Below are 19,643 nucleotides of genomic sequence, written 5' to 3'. Positions count from 1 at the left end.
TTTTAGTCTTGAGACGTTCCCTGTGTTCTGTGTCACAGTTCGTCCTTCTCCTCGTCCTGACAGAAACACGCTGCCCTCTGGCTGTTCATGTAAGGTCTACAGCCAAGCGTCCACACTGTGTTGTAGAGAGCATCTGCCATTGACTCACAGGCTGGCAAGAGAACGCAGAGAAAAAAGGGAAACGAGGAATATAGAGGAGTTCAGGAGGAATAACAAGTTTACAACATGCCCCATCATTTGTAAATATCTCACCTTGAACCTTGGACCCAAAACCCAGACTCTTCTTCAGGTCAGAGCAGATGTCATGTAGACACGAGCGAAACTTAGCGTCGCAGTCGTACTTGCTTGTCCCACAGGTGTCGTAGCATATGTCGAGATGGTTGCAGCACTGTGTCATGGCTGGGATTCCTAAATCAAGCTGTTGAAAGAAAACACTGTATTGCATCAGAACAGGATAGTAAGAAAAACATTAAGTCATACTGATTGTAAATGTGAGCTGTTGGTGTGATAAAAAGGCCACCTACAGCAGCATTCACCTGGAATCCCACCAGAGAGGAGCTGCACCCGTTGGGTTCTGGGAGCTGGTATCCAGGCCGAGGTTGAGGAGGTACTCCTTTAGAAACAGAAGATCCATTAAGACGCTGATACAGGATTCTATATCTCTGTTCTCATGTGGGTTAGTTCACAGATAAGATGTAACTTAGGTTTGAGAACATCTGTATTGATTGTGTAACTGTACAACCATCTCCTGCACTGATAACCAGACAGTCTGACTTAAGTTCAGACAGGCTGAGGAGCAAGAACATGACAAGTAAGGTCAACAATAAGCAGCTGAGACAGCGAATTTACTTTTTATATTTGAGAGTTAAAGAGCAAGAATAGTAATGTGGTAACACAAGGATGAGTATTAAATGTTGACAACATCATAATCATTTGTAAACCTCTAGTGGGCCATTTGTGCTGCTCAAAATTTTGGTTTTCTTGTGGCTATCTGAGCTCAGATTCTAACCAGAGCAAGTCACGCTGAGGCTTTTAGGAGTTAGTGCTGAGTATATTAACCCATAAAGACCCAGTGCTGCTTTTGTGGTAGCTCCCAAATGATTTTCTCTTTATGTTTAATTTTTCTAAAGTTATTTATCACCATTTATTCTAATATTATGCTCAGTATTTTGCATTCATAAGTGAGAATCAGGCATTTCCATATATTTAATTCACTTATTATGTAGATGCCCATAAAAGTTCAAATTAAAGTTGAGGGTTATTATATCAAAAACAGACAAAACAGGAGAAAAAGTGACTTTTTCAGTAAAATATATCACTAACTGAACATAAAAATAAGTGTCTCCATTATCAAACTCCTTGGGTTTTACTGGTGAATCAACGTTGGAGAAGATGCTGGTGTTTCAACGCTCACTACAGAGTCTCTGAACGTCCAAATGGGTCATATCTGATGACCATGAAAAGACGACAGTGCATTTTACACCAATTATTTACATGTATTGATAGGATTAGTGGATGAACAGGTATTTAACTTTTTCTATCGGTAAATGATTTTGGTCACTAGTGGATATTTGGATCTTTTTGGGTTAAATAAATTCAGAATACTGAATCTTACCATATCTACAGCGGTACTCGCAGACACCGTTTCGTCCTCCTACAAGCTCCACAAGAGAGTCAAAGTATCCATGCATAGACTGAAAACTGTTTCTAATTGAGTTTAGGCTCCAACTACTATCATCTTCATTTTTCAGAGGTTGTTTCTGGGTGTCTTCTGTCTCAACCGGCCTGATCTCGTTCCCATCTTCCTCTGAAGGTTGGTCCTGGGCGAGAGCTTCCTCAGCAGGCACATCCTCAGCAGTCCTGTCACTGTCTGTGTCTGTCCCTGCAGCACCATCTGCTACTGGGATGTCCACTTCCACTGTGTCATCTGCTGGCTGGTTATCCATACCGAGTATTTTAGCCAGTAGATTAGATTCCTCTGCTGCAGAATCACCCTCCTGAGGGTCTGCAGCAGCTACACCTTCTTTAAGTGTGTTTTCATCTACAGCGGTGTCGATAACAGCAGCTTGAACCTCCTCCTCTGGTGCCTGAGTGTTATAAAGGCCCAAAGTGGCACATAATCCTGAGGTCGTGCAGAGGAGGAGCAGCACCGCAGTCCGAAGAAGCATTGTGTTGGGATTTTGACGATCCAAGAGCTCCTCACAAGTGTTGTCAACAGTGTGAACAGCGCTTAGATAGTGAGGGACAAAAACATGATCTGCTCCTACTGACTGTCAGCCAGAGAACAGACTTTGGCCTTTGATTAGGTTCTGGCAGACAGCGAGGCAATCTCTCGTGTCAGGGCAAAGGTCAGTCCATATCAATCTAAAGGAACGGTTGGTTTGTTTAATCCACGTAATATTTTCAATCTGTGATTCTTGAGCAGACCAAATTAATGATTTCATTACAAATTTTTTTTTTTATCTGTAAAGCTATAATTGGATTTTTATGACTCAGAAATCACATGGAACTCGAGCCTTGAGAAAAACTCTTCATCTTTAACACTTGATTGCTGACATTTGAGTCTGTGACCTTTATCAAGATATCACAAACTTCAAATGATCTTCACTGTGTTTTGTGAAAGGTCACAGAACTGACACTCTATATGTAAAGTGAAAACTGTTTTAAGGTGGGAGGGTTGGTTAACAGTGGACATCTAAAGTCAAAAATAGACTAATAACTTTTACGATATATTCTTTCAATGTAAATAATGTACTGTGTAAAGAAAATACATGAAGAAAAAGTAAAAGAACAATTAAATGTAATCTAAATCAGACAATAAGGGCTCCTGCTTGTACCAGGCTTTTGGTTTTTCTCATATGTGACTGCTGCCCTCTTGTGTTTAAGGTGTATTTTGCGGCCTCGGTCCAGACTTCATTGCACAAAACAGATGACTACGACAATATTCAGACCTTTTTCCAACGTTTTCCTTCTGAGCTCCAGGCTGTACATGGATAACATGTTACAAATGATTCCATTTCTACCTTAAGGTGCAAATGGAGCATATTAACAAATACTAATTACACGGCTCTGGGCGGCTTAAAAAACATCTGTGAAGTGTCAAATCCACTGCTGTTTTTAGCTACAAAATGACGCCTAACAAAACCTGACACTCTTAATTATGAAACATGGTCGCTTTGCCAGAAACATGTTTATAATTCATGGGTTGAGAGTGCTGATAACAATGAGGCAAAAGTACAAATTTACTACATCAGAGATAAAATGTAGAGAAGAATTTTATGTCCTGGTCTGTCCATTTCACAACAAAAATGGTGAATTATCAGAGATTAAGATGCTAGTAGTTTATAAAATAGCTCATGGCATTCATTTGTAATAAAAGCATGCTTGTGGTTTTGGTCTGTATTAAACTGAAGAGCACCTGTATTCAGCTGCATAATGTTTGTTATACCTATGTGACTATGTTGATTTATGTATACAGTTTATTTAAAGGGGTCATATTTTGTTAAACCCACTTCTATTAGTCTTTGGTACATTTATTTGTGTATCTGAGACCCTAATAGTTCAAAAAGTTTGAATTTGAGCTATCTTTATATTCATTCCAGCAAAAATCGAGTGGATTTCTACAACCCGTTTCAATTCCTGCTTAATTTGTCACTTTTTATAACTAGTTATGTTACGACATTTGCACATATAAGGCCAAGACGTCCGACGAACATTTCTCTTAGTACGCCATAATTGTTTGTCAGCAGCAGTGGTTGTAGTCCATACTGAAAATATGTCCGAACTTTGATCCAATTACCTAAAATGTTCAGTTGTTGGACAAACTCAAGTGGCTGAACAGGACAGTCAATAACCTGGACGGGGTGGGGTCATTTGCATTTAAAGGGCCATCGCTCTAAACGACCTTTCTCGAGTCATTATTCAAAAATGGGGTTGAAGATGGACCTGTGGAGTTGAATTAATGAAGAATTCAGACCCAAGCATAGCATTTACAGTTTATATAGACCACAGGGAAATGTTTTAAAATACATAATCCCATTTAAAAAAGCAAAATATCGCTCCTTTAACATTAAACCTTGTCTGATTCATGCTGTTAAATGTTCACAAGCTGTGAAATCCTCAGGTGTCGATGAAGCTCACAGATCAGACAGTATTTCATCCCATAAGATCCTGGTCGTAAAAACAGACAAAAGAAGGAGTAAAAGTGACCCAGATGTTCTAAAAGTGAATAAAGGTGTAGTGTATATGTACAATGCAGTACGTACCGTCGCATGACTTTGCTTACTTTCTCTCTTTTGAGCACTGTGTTAATCTGATTTTCAAGATCCTTGGGAGATAAAATGTTTAGTTTAGTGTGATTTAATTTAGTTTAGTTTATCCAAGAACATGTACAAAATCATTACAGAGAGGAAAGATGTGTTGCACCAGATTTAGGTACAAGTTAGCTCCTATCTGTGGTCCTTCAGTAGGGAAAGACAAATACAAAACATCCAAATACAGTAGCAGCCAAAAAATAATGTGCAAAAACTCTAATGTAGGAGGAAGAAAGCCAAACCTCCTTACCTTGTTGGTGGTCTTCAGACAGTGATTTGAGGCTATTAGTCTCATTATCTCAGTCTGGAAGCAAACAGAGTATACACTAGTGAGAGATAACATACAGCCAGTCAGTCATTATGGCACAATTTGGACATAAATCACCCTTAAGGAGTGAGTGAGTGGGTGAGACCAGTTTGCTGCCCATTATGCCTCTTATTACACAGTTATTTACTAAAGAAATCAGCTAACAAAAAGGAAGTATTTAGAAATGGATTTACTGATTTGAAAATTATGTTATTGCTTCCACTACAAACAGCCTGTTAGGTTTTACAATAAGATCTGTTTATAGGACAGCAATGGTCTGTTCTATTGAAATACTGGGCCACAGAATGCAATCATTGATTCACCAATGCTGTGGAAAAAGTGGAAGTATTTCTAGTATTTGTATCTGTCACATGTAATCCACCATAAATTTTGTTAAAACTGAGCTGGACTGTTCAGACGCTTGTGTGACCGTGGCAAAATTACAATGATAAGAACCATGAGTCCATCTCCTGGTACCTTTAGGCTCCTGATGCGTCTTTCAGTAGCAGTGGCTGTGGCTGCAGGTACCAGCTTCTCTTGAATCATCTCCTCCAGCTGCTGGATCTCCACCCACATGTTTAACACCTGAAGCCTCTTGGACTGAATGCTGTTATCACCCCCAGTGGTCGTCCCACTGTCTGACAGAGATGCATCTGTCCAAACACACCAGAGTCAGGCATGAATGCACTGTATTGATTGATGATGATACCTCTGTACTTGTACATACGCACCCCTGAAGGCACTGTAAAGTCACATTTGACCACAAAGCTCTCTTTATTCCCTTTTGACATGACAAAGTGATTATTTGTTCAGTCAGTCTACACCAGAAACACAAAATTACTGAGTAAGCACGTGCTCCTCCTCTAACGGGTAATATAAAGCAAGCACTTATTTGTGGTTACCAATGACTATAAATACCAATGTAGGCTCAGAATTTACTCTTCACGTCTTTGTCCTCCGGGCGTAAGACTGCTAGGACGTTCTGTAACACATCTCTGAGTCTGAAGATGCAAGAACACAAGAAAAGCAAACTTATTTCCACTGAAAACAATGCACGTTCAGTATATAACAGACATTAATTTCTTTTATTACTGTTGATTCTCCTCGAGGGTTTTCCTGGCCTCCTGCTCCAGCCAGTGAACTTCTTTTTCTTTTTCTTCCAAATCCACTGACCTCAGTGTTTCACTGCCAGGATTCTCATGCGAAGCATGTGGTAACGGATTGATGAGATAAAGACGATGTCAAAATTTGTCTGTTTTTGTCAGATGTTTCAAAATATTCTGGAGAGAAATACTTGCAAATCTCACACAACTACAAATCTCCTTGATGTACTTTACAGAACAATAACTCACCTTAGGAGACATTTTTTTTTTGCTGTTTTTCATTCTTACACAATAAGAAAAAACACTCCAAATATTTCAGATGTCCCTGAACTAAATCACCACAGCATATGTGGAGTTTTTATTTTTTATTTCACATGTTACATTATACTATTTCTCAGCCTACACAAATATTTGTGTAGTTGGAAAGAAAGTTTGTAACAGGGAATGGAGGTCACATTTATATAAAAGAAAGTGCTTTACCATGTTTTGGAGAGTGGATTGCGACGACATCACGTGGTTGACATACAAATCATATTCTGTCTACAAAACAGAAAAAGGATTTGCATTAGACTGTTCAGGTCATAGTTGGTTACTTCTATTAAATTATGTATTAATTTTATATCTTACATAACACTAGATCTTTTGAGCCAAATGTACTACTATTACAACTACCACAAATAATTTTAACTAGCGTGTTGACCCGTGGGGATCCACGGGTTCTACATGTGATAGTTTGTATGCTGTTGTGTACTCATGCATGCTGTCCAGCAGTCACCACAAAAGTGTTCTGGCCATAGCAAGGTGACTGTAAGGCTACTGTATTCCAAAATTACTAATATCTCCCAAAATATTGGTCCTATCAACTTCCCGTTTTTGCTAATCTTTTCCTTGACCAAATATACAAAAGTATGCCAAACTGCAGCAGTCAGCTCTTTCTGGATTTTGTGTGAATCCCCAGACACACATACACACACAGAGGCTACTTGGCTTCTATAATATAGATTATAAATGGGGGTGCACTATATGTCATGTTTGTAGTGCATGCCAGGTTTTTCTGATATTGCAAAACTAAAACTCACATAGTTCTCATTTTCCAAAATAGTCAGAGGAGTCTGTTAACACAGTTTAATCTGATTTAAGGACAGAGTTTCTTGCTAAATTCAGAATCTGCATGTTCAGTAAACAACCAACAGCAATTGTTAATGTCCCAAATAGAGCTACTTGAGTCACTTAGTGAAAACACCTTATTTTTCATATTCATATCACAATATATGTCTCAGAATTTCCAATATTATAGCCCCAATAATAATAATAATAATAATAATAATAATAATAATAATAATAATAATAATAATAATAATACCAGCGCTTTCACATATCAGCATGTATTGTTTGTTTTTCTTAGCTTTGATTTTAATTGAACTGATGTGCGATCACAAATGAAATGCGTGAAGAAACAGCAAAATTTTGCACCCATTGGAAATATGTATTCACAGTTACAGGATGTGCAAAGCTATAGCGTGCAAAAGACAAACTAAAATGACCCTGGACTGTTCTTATGAATGGGTGGTAATGAAACCGTTGCCCTCTGGTGACCTGCTCCTTGACACATCATAACCAGGTTCCAGTGGTTGCTCTATTTCAGCTCACTGCACCAGGGACTTAATTTCTCTCAGCTCTAATACATCTGATGGCACATGCTAAAAATGTGTTAGAGAGTGAAGAGGAAATGGAAAAACCTTAATTTCCCTCAGGATGCGTCCAAATACTGCAGAGCCTTCACATACATCATCAAAGACGTCACTGAACACCGCAAGCCGGTCTCTGCTGGGCCAGCTCTGCGTTGACAGCTTCTTCAGTTCCTGGACAGCAATATACACACACATTGACATGTTTATCCCAAACACACAGGCAAATGAAATGTGTGTGAGCGTTTGTGAGCAACGAGGACTTCCATGATATGAAATTGCTAAAAATTGACATAGATGTTGGAATATCTTAATGTTTTGGGTAGAGGCAAAGGACATACATGAGAAAATAATTTCCAAATGAATATTAGTGGAACCAAAGCTGTTTTTGTTTGGTTTGTACCCAGAGAAAAAAAATATAATAAAAGGGAACGAGTATTTATAGACCTCAGTCTGCTCACTGCCAGAAAGTGTATGCATTATTTTTTGAAAAAACGTCATAGCCCAGTATTACATATTAGATCAGGCAGATGTTGTCAAGTCTGCCATTAGAAAGGATCACCTACATATGGACATTTGAAGGCATCTGGAACCCCTTCATCCAATATATCAAAGACTTGAAATGGACTGTACAAGTGACTAACGTATATGGAGACTGCAGTTCCTAATCTTGCTTGATACTTGCTGTGTGTGATGTATAATTAGGTTATTTTTTGGCACCTTATGTGTTTCATTATGAAGGACATTTCAAGAGATTGCACTACTTTTTCTTGTTCTGAGAAGGGCTATTTGTTCATTGTTATGGTCATGTTTACAACTAATTTTTACTGTATTTTTACTGTCAAGACAGAACTGTAGAATACTGTGTTGCAGGTTTAGAATTTTGATAAAAAATATTTTTGCAAAAAAAAATAAGACAAAAAAAAAAAAAAACCAACAACTTTGAAATTAGAAAATTTCCTACATTCTTACCCTTTCCAGTTTTCTCTCATGCAATTCTGCAGCATTTATTCCACCCCAAAAGTCCTGCTTGACAGGGTGTTGCTTTATCTTCATCTGGTCTTCTTTAATCGGTGCCTTGTCACTGTGGTTGCGACAAGGCCCTGATGATGAGTTGTGCAACTTTTCTGGGGCCAAGGCATTAGACTTCACTGGCACTGACTTTAAGGAACCAAAATCCTTTTTATTTAAACATGAATCTTCTCCTCTGACAGCCTGGATAGAACAATCAGTGGTATGATCTTGTCTTGACCCTGAGGCTTCAGGCTGGGCCGAAGGAAAGCCAGCAGTGAACTCAGCCGAACCGTCTTTGATTTCTTTTTTCTTTACATAGGCCAGTTCTTTTGCCTGTCTCTGCTGGAGTGTCAGAGGGTTTGAAGTTTTTGGCTGCCTCTGAGACGTCCTCCAGAAACACTGCTCTTTCTCCCTGGGAGGCCGACTGTGGTTCAAGCTGCTGGGCCCCAGATGCCCTGAGGAGTAAGCCAGGATATCAGCCTTCTGACCGGCTTCAGCAGCCAACAGCAGTCTGCGGATATCACTCCCAAAGCACCTCGGCTTTGACTTGCTGCTGATGGACATGGCTATGGGTGCATAACATATTCAAAGTATTGTAAAACTCATCCACATTTCTCTTAATTAAATAGTTTTTTCAAGAATGAGCAATAACTTAAAAAAACAAAACAAAAAACTGACAAAACAGTGAAAAGCCACCATTTGTCATAAATAACACTTATAAAGCCTTCAGGGTTATAATCATGCAAATACAAAACAACAATTTGGCAAAAGACACATGAGATATTCATTCATTCATCTTCTAAACCACTAGATATGGAACTACCTCACCTTTAGGTTGAAGCTATGGATGGGGAAAGAGATGGAAAATTTAAAACTGCTAGCTTACAAATAAAAATGTTATTATTTAAAATGTTTGTACTTAATCATATGTAAATGCCAATGTGAATAGTACACTATTGCCCATAAAGTTGGAATAAAATGTTTTTACCTCTTCTCATGAAATGACTGACTGTATTGTTTCTACTTGATAGATAAAGTGTAACTGGGACTCAGTATGTTATCATTGCACCTGGTCAAATGTGATTACTGATGTGTGTGAACAGGAATTAAAAGAGGAATGTGTCTGAAAACAAATTATTCTAACTTTATGGGCAACAGTGTATATGTTTACTGCTACTTATGTACTCATTTATTTATAGTTTTATTATTTGATTGATTTCTTACTTCCTTTTTCTTCCCCCTTTTCCCTGACTTCCTTTTTTGAAGTCTGTTTGTTTTTTTACTTCTAGTTTTATGGAGTAGTATTTGGACATGATAGGGATACAAAGACCCACACATTGATACTGAGATACTGCACACCTGTGTTGTGTCTGTGGATTGAGGAAACAAATGAGCATTTGATTAACAAATTTATAAAAATAATATTCTGATATGAAAAGGTCAAATTAAGGACTATTCAACTGAATTTCCATAGAAAATCACATGTGGTTTGATTCTTATATCCCCCTGCATTAGTTACATCTGAGTAGTTTGATTTAATATTTCGTATACATTTATGGAACTTATCCAACATTTATTAACTCTCTTCTTCGTAGTAATTTGTAAAGCAGCATGCTAAGAGTCACTAACCACTGGAGTTTGTTTTTTCAACATTACTTTGGTATTTTACGAAACATTTGAGTCACATACTGTATAAGACAAACTATGAGCCCATTAATAGCCTCACCTGTGTGTTTTCTGTATTTTCGTGCAGGATTTCACGCCAGAAGTCCAACTTTCGTCTGATCTGCTTTCGGCCTGACCCTGTTACCATGGAGACCGAGGTGCGTAATGTTTGCGGCGCGTCCCTGTCGGGTGGCAAAAAAAAAAAAAAAAACTGAGCAAAAAGTGAAATTAAAGTAAAACCCACAGGCCGTTAAGTTTTATTGCATTATTCACAGCTGATGCGTTACCAGCTGTACCATGCATTTCCTGTAACTTCTGTTAAGCTGAGTATTAACTGTTCGACCCAAACCAAAGGTGAACCTGAACTACACTACCTGGCACTGCTGGCGTTACTAACGTACTCTTTTCCAGTAATGGGTAATCTAATTATTTACTATTTGAAACGTTACAGTGCCGTTATCGTTACCGACAGTGAAATGTGGCGCAGTATTTTGAACCTTTTTCATGTCCAAACTTTTCCACAGAGGAGGAATTTAAATACATGACACAGCAGCCAGCTCTTACAATGCCTTTTTATTGGTTATAAATTCAGGTATATGTTGGTAAATTTACAAAAACCACTTCACTTTAACAATATGTTTAATTCAAATTTAAATTAGATAAAGATTTATATGGTAAAAAATATGATAAAGATGAAAACGTATTTACCATTGTACGGGAGCAATAAGTTGAAATTAAAATAATTTAAAATTGCATGTTTCCTCTCAACAAAGAGGTGCTCTATTGACAGGTAGTGGTAGATCCAGAAAAAGGCATGCCCCCCCCCGCCTCTCTCTCTCTCTCTCTCCCTCTTTGTCTCTCTCCCTCTCTGTATGTCTCTCTCTCTCCCTCTCTCTGTCTCTCTGTCTGTCTCTCACCCTCTCTCTGTCTTTCCCCCTCCCTCTCTCCCATTATCTCTGTCTGTCTGTCTCTCTCCCTCTCTCTGTCTCTCTCCCTCTCTCTCTGTCTTTCCCCCTCCCTCTCTCCCACTCTCACTGCCTCTCTGTCTCTCCGTCTCTCTCCCTCCCTCTCTCTGTCTTTCCCCCTCCCTCTCTCTCTTTCTCTCTCTCTCCCTCTCTGTCTGTCTGTCTCTCTCTCTCTGTCTCTCTCTCTCCCTCTCTCTCTCTCTCTCTCCCCCTTTACCCTCTCTCTTTCACACCAGCTGGTCCTGGCAGATGACCCTCCTCCAGGAGTCAGGGTCTGCTCAAGGTTTTCTGCCTGTTAAGAGGAATACTCAGCAGTATATGGTTTATATGTTTCCCTTTTACTGAAGAGTTATCATGTTAACTTGTCACAAACTGTTTCTGTAACGTAATATGCCCAATATACCTTTCACATAAGACTATAGAGTCATTATATGTTTGTTGTCTTTTTGAGCCACTGTAAGTGTGACCACTTTCTGTGTGATTTAGTCGACTGTGACTGAATACAGTTTCTTGAAAAATCTAACCAAAAATGAAAGACATCATATGTCAATATACATCCAGAAAATGTTGTTAGTGTCACATATAACTGTTGCTTTGTTTGCAGAACATACTGTGCACTGCGGTCATATTTCACAAAATTGTCTGACATGACTCCCATCAAAAATGTCAGTGGTACCCATGTCCTATTTGTTTTTTTGTACCAAGAATAAGAAGAGGGAGGTTCATCCAGTCAGATATGGGTGAGGGAGGAAATCCAGCGTCACAGAGGGACATAAGCTGGTGCGATAGTGCCCCTCAGAATATTGATCATACTTTATCCAAAGGGACATAGTAGGCGAGATAGTGCGCAGTGCTAACTCTGGCTGGCGAGGGCCTCCCAATGTCGCTTGCGGCTTTAATTTGATTTGATATCCTATTAAGTTTAATTTGATTTATGTGTTTAGGGATGATCTCAACGATACCAAGTCTAAAACAGTGCTATTTTTCCTGGATTTATGAAAGTAAAGTAAAAAAAAAAAAAAAAGTCAGTGAGGCCAGCCTGTTGGTCATCGTGAAACATATATTGATCACCTGATGATCATTTTCATGTTTCTGTCTTTACCTGTTGAAGGACTGTGGTTATAGGGCTGCACACTTTATTCTTATTACTTAGGGCCTACTTGTTTTACTTATGTCACTATAAGTATTATTTGAAAAACACATGCCATTGAGGTCCCAAGTTTAACTCTAATAATAATTGTTGTCTTTATCTGTTATTTTTTCTCTAAAATGTTGCTGAAAAAATTGCGGTCAACAAACTGTCAACTTTAGTGGAAAATCTGGTTACTGCGAGCATCCCATAATCAAACTATCATCTTAATTAGGTTATTCACATAATGAGGTTAACCAATAATAAGGTTGTGCCAATAAACACACAGGAGTTTAACTTACAGTGAAAAATAGAAGACAGAGAAGAGTGAAAGTCTACAGACTAGGACCTGGAACTAAAGAGCAGAGATCAGAGTTAAACTTTAGTGGCACCATAAAATGTCTTACATTGAAGACTATTCAGTGACTTTAAATTATTTGAATTAAAAGAATGCAGTGAAGGATGGATGTAGATTTCTTAGGTTTGTTCACTCATTGAGCCTCAACCTTCCATTAGATAATTAGTGCAGTGATTAATATGTTTCAGCTGCAATAGGTTCACAGTGAGTAGCTTTTCATTTGTAGAACAACCATCAGTTTACCAGAAAGAGTGGACTGTGTTTCAATGGAAAAAGGTCCTGTGATCCAGATTGATCCTGTTCCAGAACGATGGATGCATAACAGAGGTGAAGTGATTACCCATCATGCCTAGTGCTGACAGTACAAGCCTGTGAGTGCAGTGTTATGATCTGGGGTTGATTCAGTTGGTTAGGTTTAGGTTCAACAGCATCAACAGCATTATGTGAGGTCAGCTGACAACCCGGATATACTGAAGGACCAGGGTTCAACATCTGTGGATTTTTTTCTTCCCTGTTGACACACAGTCCAGACCTGAACCCCATTGAGAGTTTTTGGGATGTGCAAAATGTTTGCAGCAGCCAATCTCTCCCATCACCACTACAAGATCTTAGCCAAAAATAAACGCAACTTCGGATAAAAATAAATGTAATGACAAATGTTGTGAATGCTGTCACTGTGAATGTGTTCTATAATCAAATCTCAGGCAGTCCAATGAAATATTGATCAGGCTGTGTATTTTAACATTTAAAATGTTCATTGATGTTCCTAATGTCCCTTTTAGACATTTCAATATCTTTTAAATAACATTATCATCCTTTTGCACACTTTTCACAACTGGGAAAGTGAAAGAGGATACCCACAAAAATGGGAATTGTCTTTCCTTGTGCATTTGTTATAATGAAGGTGGTATATTAGTTTATCTTATTCAACCAGAACCATATATAAGAAACCTTCATCTCTGGGAGAAATAATGTGTTGCACTAGATTTATTTAAAAACTAATTTCCATCTGATCACAACAGGAAAAGCAAAAGGACTGCTGTGTATTTGGGAGGTGTTTCAAAAATAGATAAAAATGACAAATGTAAATGACACCAAACAAACAAGCGCAATACATATCAGTCTAAGCAAGACATAAAAAAATACTTCAAAGCAGCGGTGTGTTTTTAAGGTATTTAATAAAAGTCATTTGGGCTACTGCTCTTACATTTACAGTTGAGACATTCCTCAGTTATTCTGGGTAACAGTAACATGTCTAGACCGTTTTGTTTATCTTTATCTTTGTTTACTTTGTACAAAACAAAAAGGCCAACATTATTTTTCTTTGTATAAAAATATAAGTTAATTTAAATTTAACTCTAATTAAGAAAATAACAATAGTAATAATAGCAATAATAATAATAATCATCAATAATAATAAAGATAAAGATCATAAGCTAAACATAGTGCAGACAATGGGATATAACTGGTGCTGAAAAGTAGAGGGGACAGTGCAGTGTTGTGGACTTCACCATGTTCTCAGGTGGGTTTGAGTGGGAAAAGAGACAGTCAGGGTTTTCTCTTTCACACGCACACATGCACACACACACACGCACGCACACACGCAAACACAAGTGTACACACCCAGTCAGAAAGTGCATGACTGCCACTCAGTTTAGCACCATCAGAGCATACGTCTCAGGCTGTACAAGCTAATTCCTAGATTGTACACAGTATACGCCTATTTCCATATATGCAAAATTATATATAAACTTCAATTTAGGTGCATGCTAATTGTTGCTCTTGGTTGAAGCTTACTGGAAGCAATTCTGAAAAGTAAGACAGAGCACATCATTGCAATTGATGGCTTGCTAACCCATACGCCAACACCAAGGATCTGCCATTAACAAAACATTCATCAAAATGTACATTCACACCATTGGGGCCACAGTACCAGTCGTAAAACAAATTATTTTAGCGGTAATTTCAGTCTTGGACAATTTGTCCTCTGGAATGACAGTTTTAGACAATAAAAGTCTTTTGGAAGATCCTGGAAATCCAAATGTACCCCTCGCATGTGGTGGAAAATGAGCATAAGGGACGGTGGTTTATTTCCTTTGACAAGTCACAGACATGAGGGGAACTTCTGGTACACATCTGCAAAAAGTCTACCAACAATCTCGAGTTGCAGTTGCATGCAAAAAGACATATTATGCAGTTTAGCTTAACAGTTAAGGAAATATGAAGCTGAAAACTGTGATTTCAGGCATGGATCAAAAGAGCTCATCAGCTGAGTCACTGTGGAGGGCATCAGCAGTAAATGTTCAGTGTCATTAATGTTTCATTCTACAGCTTTGAACTTGCAAAGACATGGGCTAATGCTCCAACACGCATATTATGTCAAAAGCAGAAAAACATCCCAGACTGTGCAGACGACTATCTAATTCAACCTTTGCCCATTTTTTTCTTTTTTTTTTTTTGAATTGATACCATTCTTCAGCCTTATCCATGTGATATAAATGAGGGTGCAATCTGGACACTACATAAGGCTACCAACATGAAAAAAAAAAAAAAAAGTGTTATGCTACTGCTAATAAACTGGTTTAATCCGGACAGGACATTTAACCAACTTGTGCAGAATCCTCTTTTTAACTGTTTATTTATGAATGCAGAAATGATTACTGATTGATGAGAGAAACTGAGGCACAGCTCCTCCCAGATTGTAGTGTAAAATAATTTATGATGTGATAGTGGCATGAAAAAAAAAAACTAAGCAGAGTAGAAACACTTTCTATAGTATGTAGTCTTGGCTTTAACTTATTAAAAGTTGCCATTTGTGCATCTTGCTCATTTTTTTTTTTTGTCTCTTTCTCCTTCTAATATTACGATTACTTGTTTGGGATCAGATCTTGTTAAATCAGAAGCTCCAAAGTTGATGTATTATGCAGCAGGTTCCTAAATGCCAGGGGAGGCCGTGGGCAGCACTGCAGGGTCCACTTCAGAGAGAAACATTGTGACTCTCTTGTGACTGTGTTCACAAGTGTTAACATTATCTAACTCCTCTCACAGTTCATCCATGTTTAGTAGAGTATGCTGTGGGGGGTTTCCGCAATTTCTGTGTAGAATAGGCTGTATGTCTTTATTCAAGTACTGCAAAGGATTTTTGCTCAAAAGTAATAAAAAACATTCTAACTCCCACCATCTCAATAAGGTGGCATCACATCATACATCTCTCTACACATTCCTTCTGTCACTGGGAATACCTTTCTGAAGTAGTACACAAATGATAAAACCTACCACAGAAGGCAAACAGTACCATTTTAAAAAGCCTGAACCGACAACAAGATTTCACATATCCTAGCCTGTGAAAGGTTCAGAGTTAAGGCCTCTCAAATACAAGACCACAAAAGATTCAGCTCAAATAAAATAAAATTAAAAAATCATAATAAAATAACAGCTGATAAACAACCAAAACACCACAAGTCCTTTCTACCAAGTGAATTCCCAAGCTGAGTGGACGTAGGGCGATGGGTCCAAGTCCCACCCCATCAGCTGTCTGTCAGTCTCTGGGATCGGTGAAACCGTCAGTGTTGACACCTCCGTCACCTGATGAGGTAACTGTGTGTTTTCAGAGTCAAGTTGAATTTAGCTTTGTCATCTGCTGCTAACACAGGATGCATGTTCTGTTCTCCCCTCTACAAAAGGTCGGTGGCAGGATTCAGAGTGTGTTCCTTTGGTAGGCCAGCAACCCTTTGGTAGTCAGTTATCCACCTTAACTGGGCCTGAATCAGAAGACCTGCTGGCCTCTTTGCTGAACACTATGTCCTTGGCCTCTCCCCTCACGATCTTCTCCCACTGGCCCAGATTCTCCCTGAAAACACAGCATCACAACATTAGGATTCAAGACTACATGTGGGTGCTTTAATACATATAAATTAAAGATGTGCTACTGTAACTAACCTGCAAGGGGTTTATATTTCACTGAATTCCCTTTTCACTGGTATTTTACCACACTGCAAAAATCAAAATCTTATCAAGTGTATTTTTCTCATTTCTAGTCAAAATATCTCATCACACCTAAAATAAGACATAATCACCTAAAGGGTAACTTTTCATGAGATATAAGAACTTATTTTTAGACAATAGATCTTGAAAATCTTATTACTTATTAAATCTTACCAAGATAATTTTCACTTGTTCCACTGGCCTTTTTTTTTGCTTGAATTAAGCAAAAAATAATAATCTTGAATTAAGCAAAAAAAAAAAAAAAAAAATCTGCCAGTGAAAAAAGTGAAATTGTCTTGGTAAATTTCTTGAAACAAGATTTTCAAGATCTATTGTCTAAAAATAAGTTCTTATATCTCACTACAAAGTTACCCTTTAGGTGATTATGTCTTATTTTAAGTGTGATGAGATATTTTGGTATCTTGGTAAGATTTAGATTTTTGCAGTGCAATAGCCCTGTTGTCACCAGAGGAACTTTACCAGGAACTTTAACCCTTTCATGCATAGTGGTCACTACAGTGGACAGTTACTCTACAGCTTTACTCTTGTATATTCATGGGTTCTGTTGTTTTAGTTCCATATCAACCAACACAGTGGACACTTATGCATCATCTCATCAACTCCAATTCATACCATTATTGTAACTTTGCTGTTCTTGTTTGGTTCTTGAGTGGAAATCAATTGTTAATATTTAATTTTTGCATATTATCTCCATGAAGTGAGGAATAACTAGTATTAAAATATGTTAAAATGCGAGAAAACATCAGATTAGCTGCATTAAACATGGTTTCATTTCACTGTTTTCATATCACTTTACGATATTGGGTTTTAAATACACGTTTCTTTGCTTCAAGAAAAAAATTCATGGTGTAGCTGAGTGGACATTTTTGTAACTCCATGAAAAACAGGATGATTTAAAAAAAAAAAAAATCAATCACATTGGTTTTTTTTCATGCCTAAAGAGGAATAAAAACACTCAGAAAAAAAAAATCTTGATTAAGGTTCTCATAATTCATGCATGAAAGGGTTAACTTTACCCAGACTTTTGAAAAACCTTGGCATGTTTTCACTAAAATTACCCAGGTAAAATAAAAAAAAAACTTTCTCTCCACCCCAAACTTTCCCTAAAAAAAAGTTTCTGCTTGGGGACTTTCAGATTGGAAGAACACACGTATGTTCACCCACTACACTGCAAATTATTTGGTCCTTACCAAGATTAAAAAAAAAAAAACTTAGATTTACAAGTGTTAGATAATTTATCTTGTTTTAAGAGTTGATTTCTTATTTTAAGTGTTCATACATTCATGCTTATTTAATTTAAGAAATTTTGTCAAGAGAAAATATCTTGCTGCATGGACAGATATTTCATTTGTTTAAATTATCTTTTTCCTCAGATTTAGTGTTTTTATCTTGTTTTTAGACACCCTTTTTGCAGTGTATGGCCAGTGTCCAGCTGTAAACTTGTTTATTCCATTTCCGACCAGCTTCAAATTGTTTGCGTTTTGATCATTTTAAAAATCAAGCGAAAGAAGAGAAGCTACGAGAAGTGGATGGATGAGGAGGTCCACTGGCTGAATAGGTTCTTCTGAGTGTTGAAAGTTGCTCTTTTGAGTTGACTGTTGTTTGTTTTCATATCCAACTAATTCTGTAAAACCCTGTGAGGCAACCTTGTTGTGTTATAGAGCTCTACAAATAAAACTGAATTGAAGTGAATTGAATTTGACTTGTTCTGTTGTTGTATGCTAAAGTGCGTATTTGCCAAATATGCTCAAAAGAACTCAAAACGACCAATCCTGATTTGAATACATTTCCAAGAACTTTGAGGTGCAGTGGAAACACAAAGCATGCAGATAACCAGGAATTCTTTTACCCAGCTAAATAAGTTCCTGCACTGCAAAAAAGGGGTGTATAAAAACAAGATAAAAACACTAAATTTGAGAAAAAAAGGTACTCAAAACAAGTGAAATATCTGTCCATGCAGCGAGATAATTTCACTTGACAAGATTTCTTGAATTAAGATTGTTAAATCTAGAAATAAGCAAGTTTACATAAGTATGAACACTTAAAATAAGAAATAAACTCTTAACAAGATAAATTATCGAACACTTCAAATCTAAGCTGTTTTTTTAAATTTATTTTTTGATAAGAATTAAATAATTTGCAGTGTGGTAATAAAAACTCTTGGGAATGCTGGTGGAAAAGGGGCTATAATTTTTCTACGTGGTTATACTTATTTTTGTGTCTATGTCTAAGAAATTTCCAGAAATTAACTCTTAACAAGATAAAGTATCTAACACTTCAAATCTAAGCTGTTTTTTTTTTTTTTTAATCTTGATAAGACTCAAATAATTTGTAGTGTGGTAATAAAAACTCTTGGGAATGCTGGTGGAAAAGGGGTTATAATTTTTCTAAGTAGTTATACTTATTTTTGTGTCTATTTCTAAGACTTTTTATTTTGATAAACCGTATTTATGATGTGTGACCACTGACATTTCATTTTCAGCATAAGTAGAGTCATACTATGCTCCTCATTCAGTTTCCAAACCCCATGAGGAGAGGGGTACTGAGAACTTCCTGTACTGGTGTTGATGTGTTTTTACAGAGAATAAATCCCCTAAAGGCAGAAGTTAGCCTCGTCTCATTCTGCAAAACACAGTGTAGAGCTATTAGCAAACCCAAGTGGCAACCCGCACCGATTACACTGTACTGGAAATAACCAGGGCTGTGAACCAAACTTTGATACATTTATGGACCAGACAAAATTGCATACATAATTAATATAGTAATGAAAAATGCTTTGTCTGGCACTGAATGAGGGTTAAGTCCCAGTCAGCTTCAGTATGTAACTAACAGACTGAACAGGTCACAGGTTCATTGCTCACATATATCCATTCACTCTCATTCACACCTACAGGCGATTGAGACCAGTTACTCTATTAAAGTGCATGTTGGACCTAGAGCAGAGATGTCAAACTCATTTTAGTTCAGGGGCCACATTCAGCTATATTTGATCTGAAATGGGCCGAACCAGTAAAATAATAACACAATAATATATAAATAACATCAACTCCAAAATGTTCTCTATGTTTTAGAGTAAGTAAAATTAAACAATGAAAA

General features: G+C 37.5%; 3 protein-coding genes across 6 annotated transcripts in view; all 3 read right to left on the bottom strand.

The window, feature by feature from the left end:
• Positions 1 to 32: 32 nt before the first annotated feature.
• Positions 33 to 2,168, bottom strand: pla2g12b (phospholipase A2, group XIIB). Its single transcript, XM_030156640.1, has 4 exons — positions 1,616 to 2,168; positions 525 to 613; positions 253 to 418; positions 33 to 151 (listed from the first exon to the last, which is right to left on the bottom strand). Exons 1-4 carry the CDS (start codon positions 2,166 to 2,168, stop codon positions 33 to 35), a joined length of 927 nt encoding a protein of 308 aa, XP_030012500.1.
• A 1,698-nt stretch (positions 2,169 to 3,866) lies between these two features.
• Positions 3,867 to 8,989, bottom strand: LOC115434602 (uncharacterized protein C6orf118-like). The gene is made up of 9 exons (XM_030156639.1): positions 8,384 to 8,989; positions 7,463 to 7,585; positions 6,211 to 6,263; positions 5,713 to 5,844; positions 5,560 to 5,621; positions 5,098 to 5,273; positions 4,564 to 4,617; positions 4,266 to 4,327; positions 3,867 to 4,170 (listed from the first exon to the last, which is right to left on the bottom strand). The coding sequence occupies exons 1-9, from the start codon at positions 8,987 to 8,989 to the stop codon at positions 4,137 to 4,139; spliced, it is 1,302 nt and encodes a 433-aa protein (XP_030012499.1). The 3' UTR covers positions 3,867 to 4,136.
• Positions 8,990 to 13,703: 4,714 nt separating this feature from the next.
• pde10a (phosphodiesterase 10A) overlaps positions 13,704 to 19,643 on the bottom strand; it is an 88,541-nt gene continuing 82,601 nt past the window's right edge. For 3 of the 4 annotated variants that reach the window (XM_030156045.1, XM_030156046.1, XM_030156047.1), the window contains one exon: positions 13,704 to 16,392. In XM_030156045.1, the coding sequence (XP_030011905.1) occupies positions 16,281 to 16,392 (112 nt within the window). In that variant the 3' untranslated portion in view covers positions 13,704 to 16,280. The remainder of the gene's footprint in view (positions 16,393 to 19,643) is intronic. The other variant, XM_030156048.1, reaches the window with a different exon arrangement.

The sequence above is a fragment of the Sphaeramia orbicularis genome, chromosome 15, assembly GCF_902148855.1.
Source record: "Sphaeramia orbicularis chromosome 15, fSphaOr1.1, whole genome shotgun sequence".
NCBI lineage: Eukaryota > Metazoa > Chordata > Actinopteri > Kurtiformes > Apogonidae > Sphaeramia > Sphaeramia orbicularis.
Note: the sequence above shows the minus strand (reverse complement) of the source record. Positions and strands in the feature narration are given on the sequence as shown.

What these genes read in the sequence shown, in the direction of transcription:
- pla2g12b (XM_030156640.1), bottom strand. Translation starts at nt 2,168, where the DNA reads ATGCTTCTTCGGACTGCGGTGCTGCTCCTCCTCTGCACGACCTCAGGA. An exon ending in CGAGTACCGCTGTAGATATG is followed by an intron (nt 614 to 1,615) that starts GTAAGATTCAGT and finishes CTGTTTCTAAAG; the next exon opens with GAGTACCTCCTCAACCTCGG. An exon ending in TTTTGGGTCCAAGGTTCAAG is followed by an intron (nt 152 to 252) that starts GTGAGATATTTA and finishes TTCTCTTGCCAG; the next exon opens with CCTGTGAGTCAATGGCAGAT.
- LOC115434602 (XM_030156639.1), bottom strand. Translation starts at nt 8,989, where the DNA reads ATGTCCATCAGCAGCAAGTCAAAGCCGAGGTGCTTTGGGAGTGATATC. An exon ending in GCATCCTGAGGGAAATTAAG is followed by an intron (nt 6,264 to 7,462) that starts GTTTTTCCATTT and finishes TCTGTTTTGTAG; the next exon opens with ACAGAATATGATTTGTATGT. An exon ending in GACGCATCAGGAGCCTAAAG is followed by an intron (nt 4,618 to 5,097) that starts GTACCAGGAGAT and finishes GTTTGCTTCCAG; the next exon opens with ACTGAGATAATGAGACTAAT.